Genomic DNA, 17,035 nt, shown 5'->3' with positions numbered 1-17,035 from the left:
CTTAACATTGCTTGCATCAGGTTGTTCCTCCTGGACATTCACCCACTTGCCAAATGATTAATCCTTCCTTCACTTGAAACTTCCTCAGTGGAGACTCCTCACCAACTTTCCTGTTTCTACATCTCCATTTACTGCCCTTCCATCCATTTTCACTGTAATTCATTTCTCCCTTTGTCTCATTGCAAGAAAAGTTGGCTCACAATTGGACGAAGAGGTCCAAGACCAGGGGCAATTCGCAGGCAGTTAGCTCCTTCTTTATTTTATGCAAAAATACTCAATCAAATCTGCGAAACACATAACCACTCGTGGGGATGGAAGAACTGTGTGACCAACAACCCCATGAGCAACATTTCACTGTGCTGCTCTCCCATTCACAGTAGTGCTACCTAATTCTAATCTGCACAAGGTTGTACCCCTCTCAATTAATTAATTCCCTTCTCTCATGAATGCAGTAGAAAGACCCAGCAACCATCACAAAAAGGCCAATGCAGGAGATCCTCAGCCCCACCTCAACCTCTGAGGAGGAAGCCACTCGATCCCCAGAGAATGCAGGCTTTCACCTGCATCTTCCAACAGCTATCACCTTAGTAGATACTCTTTCTAGATGTGGCTTAAAGTACAATCTGATGGGTACATCACTGACATATCTCTGCAGTTGGCTGAGGAAGAAAAGCTTATGTCTCTGATACTCAGAGACCGTGCACAAGCTTTGCTACTTGTTCTCAACCAGTATTGGACATCAAAAGGCAGACAGGCATGGGAATGTTAGACAGTTTTGTCAGACGCACACATTAAGATGGAGAACCCCATCAACATGATCAGTGCTATGCTGTCTTTGGTATCAATGCACCTGCCTGTCTCCATGGACGGGTTAGTGCTCGCTGTGGAGAACCAGGTCCAGCATATTCAGTATGTGGCATATACGCGTATGCATCCACATTCTATCACTGGCTATAGCAGCTCGGCGTCATTGGCAAGGTGACAGCGGGACAGGGGACCTTGACCTCCTTCCAAATGTTCCTTCCTCTTAAGGAGTGTGTGGTGTTGGCAGGCATCCACAGCATGGAGAAACAACACACACGTCCCACAAAAGTAGCCTCTTATGACACTTCAGACTTGCCCAGCCACTTCCACCATCTCCTCTTGGACTGTGATCCCAATGCCTGCAGCAGTTCAAGCTAAGAGGAGTCAGCCTGCGTTTGGGCAGGAGACTGTCAACAGACCAGATCCCTCTAGGCCCAATGGCATGAAGAGATAACTGACAATGTCTTGAAAGAGCCAACATGGCCAATCGCAGAGTAGCTCCACTGCAGCTGCAGAAAACAGGACTAAACTTAGAACCTAGTGGAAGATACAGAAAGAAGAAAACTTAATGAGTGCATCTGGGAAAATTATCAAAGAGTGAAATTCACAACTAATCTTGGAGGAACTGTTGGGTGACATTCACAGCACAGAATCAGATAAGTTAATCGTTGTTTTAAGTGTGACCTACAGAGAATCTGCAGTAGTGAGTAGAGTATTGATTATATGTTTTTGGAGATATGTCTCTTGATTAAACTTGAAATATAAGCCATAACTATTAATTAAAGCTGGGGCAGGATTTGCAGAGGAATAAGATGGCGTTATTTTCTGGGTCAGTAGATTGTGCAGGAGCAAAAATGGCTTTCAATAGAGTGATATGTACTTCTGGTCAGATGTGGGAGTTTAAGGGTTACTGCGGATTATATCTGCCATAAATGCTGCTGGCTGCAAATATTATCAGATCGAATGGATCGGTTGGAAAGACAGGTAGAAGCGATGAGGAATTTGCAACAGCAACAGTATGTGATGGATGGCAGTTATAGGAAGGGGGGAAAGTCTCAGATACAGTCACATAGATGGGTTAACTCCAGGAAAGGTAAGAGAAATAGGCAGCTAGTGCAGGAGTCTTTTGTGAATATGCACATTTCAAACAGGTGTGCTGTTTTGGAAAATGTAGGGGGTGATGGATTCTCAGGGGAATGTAGCACAAACAGCCAAGTTTCTGGTATGGAGACTGGCTCTAATGCAACGAGGGGTAACGTCGGGTTCCGAGACATCAATTGTGTCAGGGGATTCTCTGGTTCGAGGTACAGACAGACGTTTCTGTGGCCAGCAGCGAAAAAGCAGAATGGTATGTTGCTTCCCTGGTGCCAGGATCAAGGATGTCTCAGTGAGGGTGCAGAATGTTCTCAATGGGGAGAGAGGCCAGCAAGAGGACATTCTCCACATTGGAACCAATGACATAGGAAGGGAAAAGGTTGAGATTCTGAAGGGAGATTACAGAGAGTTAGGCAGAAATTTAAAAAGGAGGTCCTCGAGAGTAGTAATATCTGGATTACTCAGTGCTACGAGCTAGTGAGGGCAGGAATAGAAGGATAGAGCAGATGAATGCACGGCTGAAGAGCTGGTATATGGGGGAAGGATTCACATTTTTCGATCATTGGAAACTCTTTTGTGGTAGAAGTGACCTGTACAAGAAGGACAGATTGCACTTAAATTGGACTAATATACTGGCAGGGAGATTTGCTAGAGCTGCTCGGGAGGATTTAAAATAGTAAGGTGGGGGGTGGGACCCAGGGAGATAGTGAGGAAAGAGATCAATCTGAGACTGGTACAGTTGAGAACAGAAGTGAGCCAAACAGTCAGGGCAGGCAGGGACAAGGTAGGACGAATAAATTAAACTGCATTTATTTCAATGCAACGGGCCTAACAGGGAAGGCAGATGAACTCAGGGCATGGTTAGGAACATGGGACTGGGATATCATAGCAATTACAGAAACATGTTTACAAATACATTAAGGACAAAAGGGTAACTAGGGAGAGAATAGAGCCCCTCAAAGATCAGCAAGGCGGCCTTTGTGTGGAGCCGCAGAAAATGGAAGAGATACTAAATGAGTATTTTGCATCAGTATTTACTGTGGAAAAGGATATTGAAGATATAAACTGTAGGGAAATAGATGGTGACATCTTGCAAAATGTCCAGATTACAGAGGAGTAAGTGCTGGATGTCTTGAAATGGGTAAAGGTGGATAAATCCCCAGGACCTGATCAGGTGTACCCGAGAACTCTGTGGGAAGCCAGAGAAGTGATTGCTGGGCCTCTTGCTGAGGTGTTTGTATCATCGATAGTCACAGATGAAGTCCCGGAAGACTGGAGGTTGGTTAACATGATGCCACTGTTTAAGAAGGGTGGTAAGGACAAGCCAGGGAACTATAAACCCCTCGAGCCTGATGTCGGTGGTGGGCAAGTTGTTGGAGGGAATTTCCTTTATTGGTCAGTGTATTGAGTACAGCAGTTGGGAAGTCATGTTGTGGCTATACAGGAATTGGTTAGGCCACTGTTGGGATATTGCGTGCAATTTGGAAAGATGTTGTGAAAGTTGAAAGGGTTCAGAAACGATTTACAAGGATGTTGCCAGGGTTGGAGGATTTGAGCTGCAGGGAGAGGCTGAACAGGCTGGGGCTGTTTTCCCTGGAGCGTCGGAGGCTGAAGGGTGACCTTATAGAGGTTTATAATATCATGAGGGGCATGGGATCGGGTAAATAGACAAAATCTTTTCCCTGGGAAAAGACTCTATGACCCTTTGTGGTTAAGGCACACCCATGAGAATGATGAGTATAGACATCCCAATGCTGAAAGAAATAGCAATCACCACTTATTTAGAGTCATAGAGATGTGCAGCATTGAAACAGACCCTTTGGTCCAACTTGTTCATGCTGACCAGATATTTCAATTAATCTAGTCCCATTTGCCAGTACTTGGCCCATATCCCTCTAATTCCTTCCTAATCATATACCCATCCAGCTGCCTCTTAAACGCTGCAATTGTACCAGCCACCACTACTTCATCTGGCAACTCATTCCATACACACATAACCCTCTTGACTGCAGTTAGACTTAAACACAAGGGACATTTGAAACATGATGTTCAGCACTGCAGCAAAGACATTGCACTTGAATGTGAACAATACTGAGGCTAAACACAGTATGCAAGGATTATATTAGTGCCTTCTGTGCACACATTTACATTGTGAGTATACGGAATTAATGACAAATCCACACATCTCTGAGAAGAAATGTTCATTCTATGTATCAACTTTACACAAGTGCATGCTGTCAAATCTGGGAGATGTACAGTTCATATGTTCACTCTGCATCATCGTGCAGCATTCTGCTCCACAAAATGCTGTCTCTTGCAAATTCAACACTGTTCTATAAATGCTGAAGAATTTCATGGCAAGTTAACAGTCTGTGTGCACTCTGAAAAACTGAAGGCTTGATAATGATTGAAGGTTGAAGAAGAGATTACTCAGCATTCTATTCAACCTCCTGGCTATCATAAGGGACTTCACCATAGAATACAGCACTCAGATATCATTTAATGTGTGTGTGTGTGTGTGAGAGAGAGAGAGAGAGAGAAAAACCTCATCTGAACTAGGTTCTTCTCTATATGACTATGGTCCTGCTGGAAGAAGCATTAAGCCTCTCTCTGTGGCCGTCTCAGGGTTGGGCCATATTTAGAAGACATATCCCTTGTCTCCCAACAGACAGCCCTCTGCAGTTTGCTGACCACAGAAAGATACAGGACCTTTGTGAGTCCCTCTAATCTGGAAATGTCAAGGTAACCCCCAGGATATCTGAGCAGACCTCCAAAATTTGTCTTTGATGGTCACATTGGACTTGAACACTGATGGAATGGCAGCTTTTTCTGTTGCCAAATCCTGCAGATTGATGATAGTGTGCCCTCAATATAAGATGGATGTAGTGAATAGTGCTCTATATCTGGGAGAAGCCAGCAATAATGGAGAATCCTACTATCTGACCTGTTTACCCCTCCTCATCACAGGGGAAGGATATGAACAGACAGCATCGGCAGCACCCTGGATATGGATGTAGGTTTGCTTGCTGAGCTGGAAGGTTCATTTTCATACGCTTCGTCACCATACTAGGTAACATCATCAGCGAGCGTCCAGATGAAGCACAGGTGGCATGGACCACTTTCTATTTATGTGTTTAGGTTTCCTTGGGTTAGTGATGTCATTTACTATGGTGATGCCGTTTCCTGTTCTTTTTCTCAGGGAGTGATAAATGGGATCCAAGTCAATGTGTTGATAGAGTTCCAGCTGGAATGCTATGCTTCTAGGAATTCTCACGCGTGTCTCTGTTTGACTTGTCCTAGGATGGATGTGTTGTCCCCTTTGAAGTGGTGACCTTCCTCATCTGTACGGAAGGATACTAGTGAGAGTGGGTCATGGTTTTTTGTGGCGGGTATCCTGGTGGCTGGTTTTGTGCCTGTTTGTCCAATGTACTGTTAGTTACAGTTCTTGCAAGTTATTTTGTAAATGACATTAGTTTTGCTTGTTGTCTGTATAGGGTCTTTCAAGTTCATTTGCTGCTGTTTTAGTGTATTGGTAGGTTTGTGGGCTACCATGGTGCCAAAAGTCTGGCAGTCATTTCCAAAATGTCTTTGATACAGGGGAAGGTGGCCCGGGTTTCTGGACATGTTTTGTTTGCTTGTTGGGATTTGTTGCTGAGAAATTGGCAGACTGTGTTCATTGAGTACCCATTCTTTTTGAATACATTGTATAAGTGATTTTCCTCTACTCTGTGTAGTTCCTCTGTGCTGTAGTGTGTGGTGGCTCATTGAAATAATGTTCTAATACAGCCTTGTTTGGGTGTTGGGTTGATTGCTTCTGTAGTTCTATATTGGTCAGTATGTATTTTCCTGTAGACACTGGAGTTCTCTATTGGCTGTTTGCTCTACTGTGGCAGCTAGGGATGGTAGTTTGCTATTGCTTTCCTCTTTTGTGAATTTTATGCCAGTCAGGGTATTATTGACGGTCTTGAAGGATTCCTCTAATTTGTTTATTTTAGGTACCCAATCTGCTTTATGTCAGGAATTTGTGCTGTCTAGTTTCATGGTGAAAAATAAGTTAGGACTTTAATGAGATGTAGTTGCCCTCAATAGTGAGATTCTTAAATTGCCTTTTAAGATTTATGGAGAAAATCAGAAAAAAAAATTACTCAACGTCAAAAATATGATTAACTTTTTGATTGTATATTTTCTTTTTTCTTGTCATTGCTCACATACCAGGGAAAATTCCGCTCTTAATCTGACATCACTGTACATTACCCGTACATAACTGGCTGTGGGTATTGGAATGTTACGTCATGTAACTGTCTGAAAAGGTAGTGTGTGTGTGGTCTGAAATTTGTCATGATGCAACAGTACACACACCACGTGTGCTCCTTGTCAAGGATTGTGAATGTTTCGGGTTTGTTTTGCTGTGGAGGGTGTTGGGTGTTTCAGACTTGGGAATTGCACTCACCGAATCAAGTGGGGAATAGCTGAGCAATCTCTTGTGTCACTTAGAGAGTGGACAGGCTTTGGGGAATTATGAACTAAGTTGCTGATGGCAGAATTCACAGCCAATTATCTGCTTTTTTAGTCATGATTTGGACATATTGTCTAGCTAACACATTGTTAACAGCTAACCCGAGAATGCAACTTTAAAAAAAAGGGTTTTGTGATGTACACATGAAAGTGAAACTATCACTGTATTCTAACAGATGAATGGCTTAACAATCAATTTTTCAATGTATAATTTCAGTTACATCACACTGCAAATTTTTTCTATAAATTCTGTGTTACGATCGAGCTCTCCACAATCACCTGATGAAGGAGCGTCACTCCGAAAGCTAGTGTGCTTCCAATTAAACCTGGACTATAACCTGGTGTTGTGTGATTTTTAACTCTGCTTTTTTAGGTTACAGTATTTATGTGGCCAGTTTCTAGATATAACCTTTGCTATATGTCATCTGCTCACCCAATTTTTGATATTACATGGAGTTATTAAAATGTATGAAGACTTGCATGTACTGTTAGGACCCTCAGAAGGCAGATGAATTATCCACTCAGCAATTATGATTGCCAATAATGTTTCAGCTTGGTCTTTTTTGCACACGTGCTGGGCTGCAGTGTTAATAAAGATGGTGGGCTCAGGAAGCCTCCTTCCATTATTTCTTTAATTTGCCAGTTACCATTCATATTAGCATGTGATCTGTTCTACTGCTTTTGGGATTCCTCAGCTGTCAACTTGCATCTTCCACAATTTACTTGTCATCCAATACCTTCACCTCATTTTCAGTTAGCTCTTTGTTCTTATGCTGTCTTCATCATTCTTGGTTGGTCATTTTGCTTGATAGTGGTTGAGAGATTACACATGTCACACATTGTAATGGAATGTAATTCTGCTGCAGCCAATAGCCCATAATGCCTCATTGATGCTACATTCAAATTGCTATGTACTTTCAATTTATCCCATTTGAACATGGTGGTATTACCCCACTATTCAAGGGAATGTTTGAGGACAGGACTTGTCTCCACATGGTTGTGGTGGTACCTCTGACTGATGCTCAGTCAGAGACATATTGGTGAGACATGTTAGTTGCTACTCTGGGTGGTGCTTTTGAGTGTTCAGCTTAGTCCCTCAATTGATTGATCATTGCTGATCAATGGTAGCTGGTAACCAGATGTCCTCACCTATTACTGACCTGATGCCAAAACATCTTTGATCCAGAGTCAATCTCTGGAGGCTAATCAGTTTCACTGGCAAGGATGGTGACTGAGGAGTCTAGGATAATGGGACTTTTAGGAAGCAGGTGTGACTGTCAGGTTGTTGTTGGGTCATTTCTCCCCACTGCAACAAGTCACCAGATGTTAACAAGAGAGATCACTATAATTGAACTATAGGCCAGTGCACTTAGAATCACAAAATGTGATCAGCACTGTAGTGGTAGCATTATGCGACTAGATTATTCCCAGTTCCAACTTTATAACGAAGTAGAACTGTACTGATCAGCTACTTTCAAGGGGCTAAACAACATTTCTCCTGTAGCTCAAAAGATTCACCTACCTATGGTGAAGAACCAAGATTACTAATAGTTACTTATATTAATATAAACCTGCAGGTTAGAGCTGAAAATGTGTTGCTGGAAAAGCGCAGGTCAGGCAGCATCGAAGGAGCAGGAGAATCGACGTTTTGGGCATGAGCCCTTCTTTCCTGAAGGGCTCATGCCCAAACATCAATTCTCCTGCTCCTTGGATGCTGCCTGACCTACTGCGCTTTTCCTGCAACACATTTTCAGCTCTGATCTCCAGCAGCTGCAGTTCTCACTTTCTCCTAAACCTGCAGATTAAGCAAGATGATTTGCAAAAAGAAAGCACACAAAGGGGAGGTTCATATTAAACCTAACACCCAAGATGTAAATTTTAGTATTTGAGACTCAGCCAAGTACCAAAAGTAGATAAAGATAAAGCACAAAGAGGGGAATATTTAATTTCTTAATATTTTTATTTACAAGAACACCTCACTGGAAAGATTAACAGACTCTTGAGGATATAAGTTGCTCAGCAGATATCTACCCAGTTAAGGTGGCTTTTTAATCTGGAAAAGAAAAAAAAAGTTTAGAAGTACTATGAGTCAGAGTCTAATCAAAGAAAAAAGAAACTTAACCAAAACATTTAAGTATAAACGAGATCTTAGAAAAAAAAAACAGGTCTTGCAAACATTTGTAGAGAAAGGGACGGAGCTGCCATTTCTGATCTGTGACCTTTCATTGCCAATATCAAGCTTTGGAAGGGGAAGTAGGGGTGCAAAGTACTTCAATACCTAGCTGGCTCCCTTTAAACAGATGGAGAATGAAAAAAGTCCAACAATGCAATTTCCAATAATTCTGAAGTGGTACTATGAAACTCTGCAAAAGCACATGCAGATTATCCAAACTAACAATAAGTTAAACAAGTATTGTACTCTAATCAACAAGACTGGTTTTGTTCTTGAAAGATGTAATTACATCTATGATCTATATAAAAAAAAGTTGCTTTTATGCTCCTTTCATTACCATCCTAATTTTGTCCCTAAATCCAGAATGTGCTAACTCTAGCTTACAGTTTCCAAAAGACACTTGAATCCAGGTTCATGAAGCTACATTAAATGTAAAATATTTAGCATAGAATCAATTGTGGCCTACACAAAATCATTAATTCTTTAAAATTGTGATTGAGATTTAACAGTGCCCTGAAAAATAACTACACTCAAGTGATCCAGCACTGGACAATTATAATGCAGAATGAAACTTTGTCAAATGCTTTCTGTCCTACTAAATTATATGTGCCAAACTGAATACTTGCTAGAAACTTAGTATTTTGACGGGAATTGCATGGTAACACCTACAAAGTAATTGCTGATGCTAATCACAAAAGTTATACTCAAATGTCTAAATATGGCCACATGATAACATGGTTGATCAATACCTACTTAATGACTCATTGACCAAATACAAAAGTGACAACTGCATTGTAAGGGTAAACAAGTTATGGGGTTTGGTGCATCAGAAAGCGTTTACAGTATCACAGTATTACTCATAACAAAAATATTCACATCATATGCACCAGATAAACAATTGATTTTGAATTTATTCAATCACAGGAAATTTTTAGATTGTCACGTACTGAATAATGCAGTCTCATTTCTTGAGCATTTGATGCCAGACTAAAACAAATGGAGCAGCAAAGCCACTGCCAAAGAATACTGTCATCATTGCCAACAGCCTCCACTTGTTCTCCACAGAAAATGGCAAGTTCTGTTAAAAAAAGGAAACAAATTAATCCAAGTCAAATAAAGCAGCAAATAATAAATTTGGTGTTGGTACATCAGCAAGCGTTTACAGTGTCATGATATCATTCATTTAAAGAATTCACATCATTTGTACCAGATACTTCTAGAAAAACACCATCATACAGTCACAGCATTCAATACAAAACTGACCCAAATGGTGTCAACTACTAGAGATAGCACAACATAGTCTTTATGAAAGTAATACTACTTCAAAGTAGTAGAAAGGTCAAGATTCCCTTTTGAAAACAACATGAAAACATGCTAGAATATCCCATTTGACTATTATAGTCAGTGGTAACATTTGTCACAAACTTCAACGATCTCCACAATATGGAATGCTCCTTGCTTGATAACATAAAAATCAGGCAACCTTGTCTAACTAATGTTCCTAAAGTAGGGAATCACACTAAAGACGAAAGGATAAAATTCTCTCAGTGATTAGCTTCAGTGAAATTTACATGGAGCGAAATAAGAATTGACATACATATTAGAAGCTGAATAGTTACTGCTGAGAGTAGGTATTAACATTGAAAGCATAAAGGGGAAGTTCTCTGTCCAGTGCTTTCAAGAGAACTTTCTCAAAGTGCATGGAGTTTGGTCCAAACGGACTATCTGCAGTTAAACATCAGAATTCAAAGTGCCAATCACTGATTTAGGGCCACTAATAATTCAAACCAACTACAGATGTATTTTCAATTTGTTTGTGGTTAAAAATTATGAAATTAATTTAGTTCTTTACATATCCAGGATGCGTTTACTCATCTGAGCAGTTAGCATTACTGGTTTACTGTACAATACAGATTCTAGACTTTTGAGAAATATCACAGTCAAACTAAACATTTTGCTAAAAAAAAACAGCCATCAGTCATTCAAAATAAATGGAGAGAAAAGGCATACCCATCTGCAAGGTGAATGCAAGGATATAGGAACAGCAAAATGCCTGATTTTGAAGTTTTAGAAAAGGTACAGGCCATTAAAAAAAAGTGTAGTCACTAAAATACAAATTTATAGAAGAAAATAATAACTGCTGAGGACTAAACCATTGTTTCCAAATGCAAATTAGCAGTTTTCCACTTTCCAATGACTCCATAAAAAGTACATGATGAATTGTGGGCTTGTGTTATGAAAAATGGTTGAACAGGTTAGGCCTGCATTCATTGCAGTTAAGAAGAACTAATGGTGAACTAAGTGAAATTAGATTTGAAGGGAGCAGATAAAGTAGAAATCTGGTGGATCTATCAAAGTAGAAATCTACTGTGGCTGAGACTAAAACTCAGGGACATCATTTAAGATGAAGCATCTCCTATTTAAAGTCTGATGTGGCAAAATTTCTACACTCAAAATTATTAAGAATAGTGGAATTCTTTTCCCAGAGGGTCATGGCAGGCAGGAGTTTACATTTATATATTTAAACTTGAAGCAATTTTTTGATAGGCAAGAGCAAAGGGTTTAAGAGTAAAAGCAGCAAAAAAAAAAAAGCAGAGTTTAGACACAAGTAGTGGTGCAAATTCAAGCACCAAATGGTACACTGCTGCTCCCAAGTTCTATGCTGGAATACCAAGGACACAAAACTGATTTACGTAATTTGGGTATCAAACGGAGAGTAGGTGAAGATCAATCACAAGGATGAAAGTTAAGTGAATAAAAGGAAAACAATGTGGAAGACAATAGGTTCAAATAGCAAGAAACAAAAGAAATAACAGCAATCCACAACTGTGGATGCTGGAGATCTGAAACAAAAAAAATCATAATCCTGACAGATTCAATGGCCTTCAAACATTTAACACTGCTTTCTGCCCACAAATGCTTTCATGAGCAATTTCTGCTTTTGAACAAAAACAAGCTGCTGGGATAAATTCAGCAGGTTTGGCAGCATCTGTGGAGAAAGGAAAGGGTTAACATCAGGTCCAAATTGACTTCAAATCTGAAGCAAAAACAGGAAGTCAAGACACAGACACTGGGGACAAATATCAAAATGGAGGACAGCATTCATTGTTTGAAGCTGTGGAACTAATGGCCAGAAGGCCAGAGTGCCTCAATAATAAACAGTGTGCTGCCACTCCAGATTGCGAGGGGCCTATTACAACATTGATGCACAGGATGAAGATAGAGTATTGCAAATGACCTAAAGGTCAGGATCGTGGGGGAGAACTGGGCAGGGGGGTTCTGAAGAGCAACTGCCTGGTCTGCGTTTGGCCTCCCCAGTGTAGCACGTCAAATAACGCAGACTATATTGAAAGTGATACATAAATCGTTCCTTCATCGAAAAGGAGCATTGGGCACTGAGGTGGTAAAGGAACAAGGTGAAACAAGGGCATTACATGGAGTTGATTCCAGTCAATGGGGGGGGGGGGGGGGGAGTTTCCGACACGGAAGAGAATGACACTGAAGCAGAGACACGGAAAGGCAGCTCCCGCCCCACCAGGGGAGATGCTGGTGGTTCTGAGCCGCTACTCCAGCTCCGAGACATGGGAACAGCGAGGCCTTTTACCGCACTCTCCCTCGCCACAGTAACGTTCAACCCGCTACAACTGTGAAGGCGGCGGACTGACCGGCCCGGGGGGAGTGGAAAAGAGGGTAGGAGACAGGAGACAGCGCTCGCCTTGGGCCAGGTGGTCCAACAACATCGCGGCCTTCCCCCACCCACCGCCCGGAGGAGGCCTCACGCCTCCCGGCTGCAGTTAACGGAGCCCCCGCCCGAGACACTTTAATCTCTGTTCGTTCGTTCGCCCGTCCGTCCGTTCCGTACCTTTCCCGGTCCCTCCTCATAGTGTGACCTGCGGATCAGCGAGGTGCTGAAGTTGCGAACCGTCCGTGCCCACAACATGTCTTCCCGTTCACTGACGACTCGAACCTTTTTCCTGACCTTCCCCTGACCGTCAGCGAGGTCGCAATGCACTGTGGGTAATCGTGGCGCAGCCCAGACCGAACTACAAAGACCAGCATGCACCACCCTCACCGCGCACGCGCATTCACGAGTGACTCAGCTCTGTTTAAATAAGGCCTCACTGATTTAATGTGGTTCAAAATCCCACAACACCAGGTTATAGTCCAACAGGTTTATTTGGAAGCACAGTCTATTGGACTATAACCTGGTGTTGTGGGATTTTGAACTTGGTCCACCCCAGTCCAATATTGGCACCTCTTCAACATGATTTAATGAGTTTCAAGTTTATTGTATAGATAATCTACATCTGGGTGCAGTGTAATTGACATGGATGTGTCTAAAATTGCCTGAAATGGGAAGACTTTCATGCCCCAACACAATAATTTTCTCATCTTGATCACAAATCTTTTTAAAAAGGCTATTGTGTTCAACGAAACTGATGTGCAATGGCAAAATTGTTTGAGGATACGTGAAACACTGATCAGTAAACAAAATTGAATACAGTATGAAGCAAAATGCCATTGCGGTGAGTGAATGAGAAAAAGGGCTGGTGATAGTGATAGCAAGTATAAATTCAAGAGGGAACATGAATGAATCGGGTAGAGGAAGAAAAAGAGACAGCAGAAGAATAGGAAAGCAGAGAAAAGCTTAACTTGTAAGGAGAACCAGTATGGATGATGCTGTTTTTGATAACTCATACTATTTGATATGTTTTGTTTTCTCAGTATGCTCAGTATGCCGGGAGGCGTGAGGCCTCCTCCGGGCGGTGGGTGGGAAAGGCCGCGATGTTGTTGGACCACCTGGCCCAAGGCGAGCGCTGTCTCCTACACTCTTTTCCACTCCCCCCGGGCCGGTCAGTCCGCCGCCTTCACAGTTGTAGCGGGTTGAACGTTACTGTGGCGAGGGAGAGTGCAGTAAAAGGCCTCGCTGTTCCCATGTCTCGGAGCTGGAGTAGCGGCTCAGAACCACCAGCATCTCCCCTGGTGGGGCGGGAGCTGCCTTTGTGGGCGGCACGGTGGCACAGTGGTTAGCACTGCTGCCTCACAGCGCCAGAGACCCGGGTTCAATTCCCGTCTCAGGTGACTGACTGTGTGGAGTTTGCACGTTCTCCCCGTGTCTGCGTGGGTTTCCTCCGGGTGCTCCGGTTTCCTCCCACAGTCCAAAGATGTGCAGGTCAGGTGAATTGGTCATGCTAAATTGCCCGTAGTGTTAGGTAAGGGGTAGATGTAGATGTAGGGGTATGGGTGGGTTACGCTTCGGCGGGGCGGTGTGGACTTGTTGGGCCGAAGGGCCTGTTTCCACACTGTAAGTAATCTAATCTAATCTAATCTAAAATGTATTGTGTTTTTTTTGAAGACCAAATTAACACTTACAGTATATTGGCAATAAAGCTTCAGGGAAGGATGATTGGGCTAATATTTACTTGGTCTTAACATACTATTAGGACAGAAACAGTCTTGGAATGGGATCAGTAAAATTACTGTTACCATTTTTATGTATTGCTATGTGTTTGAAATATCCACCTGTCTCTGGAGATCAGCCCTTTCAATACGCAAGCTTCTTTGTACAGGACTCTGCCATTTCAGACAGAAGTGAGCATTTGCAGTGCATTCTTCAGCCCATTTCACTGACAACCGGGTGCTCCGGTTTCCTCCCACAGTCCAAAGATGTGCAGGTCAGGTGAATTAGCCATGCTAAAATTGCCTGTAGTGTTAGGTAAGGGGTAAATGTAGGGGTATGGGTGGGTTGCGCTTCGGCGGGTCGGTGTGGACTTGTTGGGCCGAAGGGCCTGTTTCCACACTGTAAGTAATCTAATCTAATCTAATCTAAAAATTCATAGTAAAAGGCAACACAGCAGTTATTTGTGTTGGAGCAGAAGTACTTCTCACTGTCATAACATGCTTTGTCTTTTTCTTTTGTCTTTGCAGTCAATGTGTGTATGTAGACATCCAAAACCTTAGAGATCCCGAGCCTTAGAGTGTTGATTGTTCTATGACATTGGAATTATTGGAGAGATATGCTGTTACTAGTGCATTGTTAGGAGGATGAGTGTGGAGGATTCTAACCACTGTTGACTACCTACCCCTTGGCCATTCAGGTGCACAGAACAGGATACAGGCTGAGGGATGCCATATATGCCAACTCCCCTCCCTGCCTTCAGTGAAAAGAATATTCCAATAATTCTTTTCTTAAGTTGTAGCAAGAACAGAAGATTAAGATGGTTGTGCCAGGAAGATGATTTGAAGGAAAAGAACAGTACAAATATTTGGAAAATCAAGGCCAAGTGACTGCAGCAGGAGGTGGGGATTTGGGGACCAATGCCCTTTGATAATGTACTGAGAGAAAACCATAGCATCTCATCAATGCTCATTCCTGTGAGTCTATCCTCAAATTTACCATTAGGCCACTTCTAAACAGAGACAAAGTCAATCAGCTCTCTTCAGTGTGGTACCAATGCATGCTCATAAAAAAAGCCTTAGAAAATATTCCTGAACCTCAACTGTTCTAAGGCTTTCAATAGCACTGTAGTGACTGAACAGTGTGCAAATTGGAGAAATAGCAATTTGGAATTGTGTACATTGGAACCTCACAATCTAAATAATTGTAAGTGATACAACATTTTAAGGCTTTTCTTCTTGCATAAATATCTCTTCCAATAAAATAGTGATGCTAAAATTCTGCATTTAAATGAAATATGATGTTGAATGATTACAGTAAACTAATTGGTTCAGACTTTGAATAAAAGGTTCAACTGCACAATTAAAATTTCATTAAACATGTCTTAGCATGAATAGTAATATAATAATCTGAGCACATGCTCCTTTGTTACTTCTGATCTTCAATGCATAATTACCTTTGTGCAAAAAATTTCAAAATGAAATCTAGTCAGTTAGTAGATAAGAAATAAGGCACAATTTGTTTCTTCATTGTGGTTATATCAATATTGAGTTTTGCTTTGTTTTCAAAACCTGTATAATATGTACTCTTTGCTTAAGAACATGGAAACAGTGCCTTTCAAGCTGTCAAGCTGACTCAGCCATTCAAGTAGATCATGGTTGATTATTTATCTTGAAGCCCTTTCTGACACTTTATCCATCCTATCTCCATAATTCTTTACATGATTAATAATCAGAAATCTATCAACCTCTACTTTAAATATATTTAGAAACTAAGCTTCCACAGATATCTGAGTTAGATACTTTCAAAGATTTACAACCATCTGAGTGAAAAAAAATCTTCTCCTCATCTTGGTACGAATGACATCCCCCTTTATTTTTAAGTTCCCCAACCGGGGGAAACATCTGACTTCCATCTCATTCTATCTCTAAATTATTTTGTGGGTTCAATTAGATCACCCCTAACAAAGGCTCATATTCTTCAGTCTCTCTTCATAGGATAGGCCTGCCAGCCCAGGGAACAAGTCTGATGAGCATTCGTTTCACTCCTTCCACAGTAATAATACCTTTCCCGAGTAAGGAAAATTCATCTGATTTGATCAGTGTTCCAGGATAGGAGAGTGAATAAGGCAGGTAAGGGGACCCAGAAGGCAGGACTATAAATGTCAAATAGATTTAAGATCCTTTCAGTTTATTTGGACAAGGGTGAGGGTTGCAGGTTGGATAAACTAACTGTCTATGGCATTGTGATACATGAAGAGAGGATCTAAGAAAGAATGTAAAGGTCGTAGGATACAGGACAGTGAGGGTGATTGGCACTGTTTTCTGAGTGTGAGTCCAGATAGCTGTGTTGCTGTCAGGGCTGGAGAGGAACTTGGAGTGACAGGGGGAAGTTCCATTAGCTTGTAGACAATCTATGTACAATTAAGCAGGGCAGACAAGGAGGTTCTGCATAGTCAGTACGAGGAGCTAGGTGTCAAATTAAGAAACAGAACCTTAAAGGTCATAATCTTTACATTACTACCTTAATCATGTGAAAATTGGTGGAGTGAAAATCAGTACAGAGAGAATAGTGTGTGACTCAAAGATTAGTTGTCGAAGAAGGCCTTTTTCCTAAGGTACGGGAGTCCAAACCTAAAGGGCATAAATTTTAGGTGAGAGGAGAAAGATGTGAAAAAAACCTGAGGAGCATCTTTTTTGCGCAGAGCTTGCTGTGTGTATGAAACTAGCTGGCAAAAGAAGTGGTAGAGGTGGGTACAATTGCAATATTTGGAAAGCATCTGGATCGATATATGATTAAGAAGAGCTGAGAGGGAGATGAGCCAAATGCCGGCAATTGAAACTAGGTCATATTGGGGAGTCTGGTCGATGTGGATCAGTTATACTGAAGGGTCAGTTTCTGAGCTGTATGACTGTTTCAGTGGGTTCTGGCTTGTGGGGCACTGGCATCAATACTGGGGAAATTGGGATCTGTACCAATGGGACAATCTCTCATGAACCCAGAGTGGCGAGGTGGTGGTGATGTAGTAATGTCACTAGTCTAGCAATCCA

At 41.8% G+C, this 17,035-nt stretch overlaps 1 protein-coding gene and 1 non-coding gene across 2 annotated transcripts; both read right to left on the bottom strand.

Moving 5' to 3' along the window:
- Positions 1 to 8,355: 8,355 nt before the first annotated feature.
- On the bottom strand, positions 8,356 to 12,619 carry cox7c (cytochrome c oxidase subunit 7C). Its single transcript, XM_072582803.1, has 3 exons — positions 12,450 to 12,619; positions 9,535 to 9,665; positions 8,356 to 8,467 (listed from the first exon to the last, which is right to left on the bottom strand). Exons 1-2 carry the CDS (start codon positions 12,525 to 12,527, stop codon positions 9,549 to 9,551), a joined length of 195 nt encoding a protein of 64 aa, XP_072438904.1. The 5' UTR covers positions 12,528 to 12,619; the 3' UTR covers positions 8,356 to 8,467; positions 9,535 to 9,548.
- Positions 9,410 to 9,474, bottom strand: LOC140453567 (small nucleolar RNA Z39). The gene has a single exon (XR_011952436.1). It is a non-coding gene; the product is annotated as a small nucleolar RNA Z39 (small nucleolar RNA).
- Positions 12,620 to 17,035: the final 4,416 nt, after the last annotated feature.

This window comes from Chiloscyllium punctatum, chromosome 2 (assembly GCF_047496795.1).
Source record: "Chiloscyllium punctatum isolate Juve2018m chromosome 2, sChiPun1.3, whole genome shotgun sequence".
Lineage (NCBI taxonomy): Eukaryota > Metazoa > Chordata > Chondrichthyes > Orectolobiformes > Hemiscylliidae > Chiloscyllium > Chiloscyllium punctatum.
This window is presented reverse-complemented; position numbering and strand designations above follow the sequence as displayed.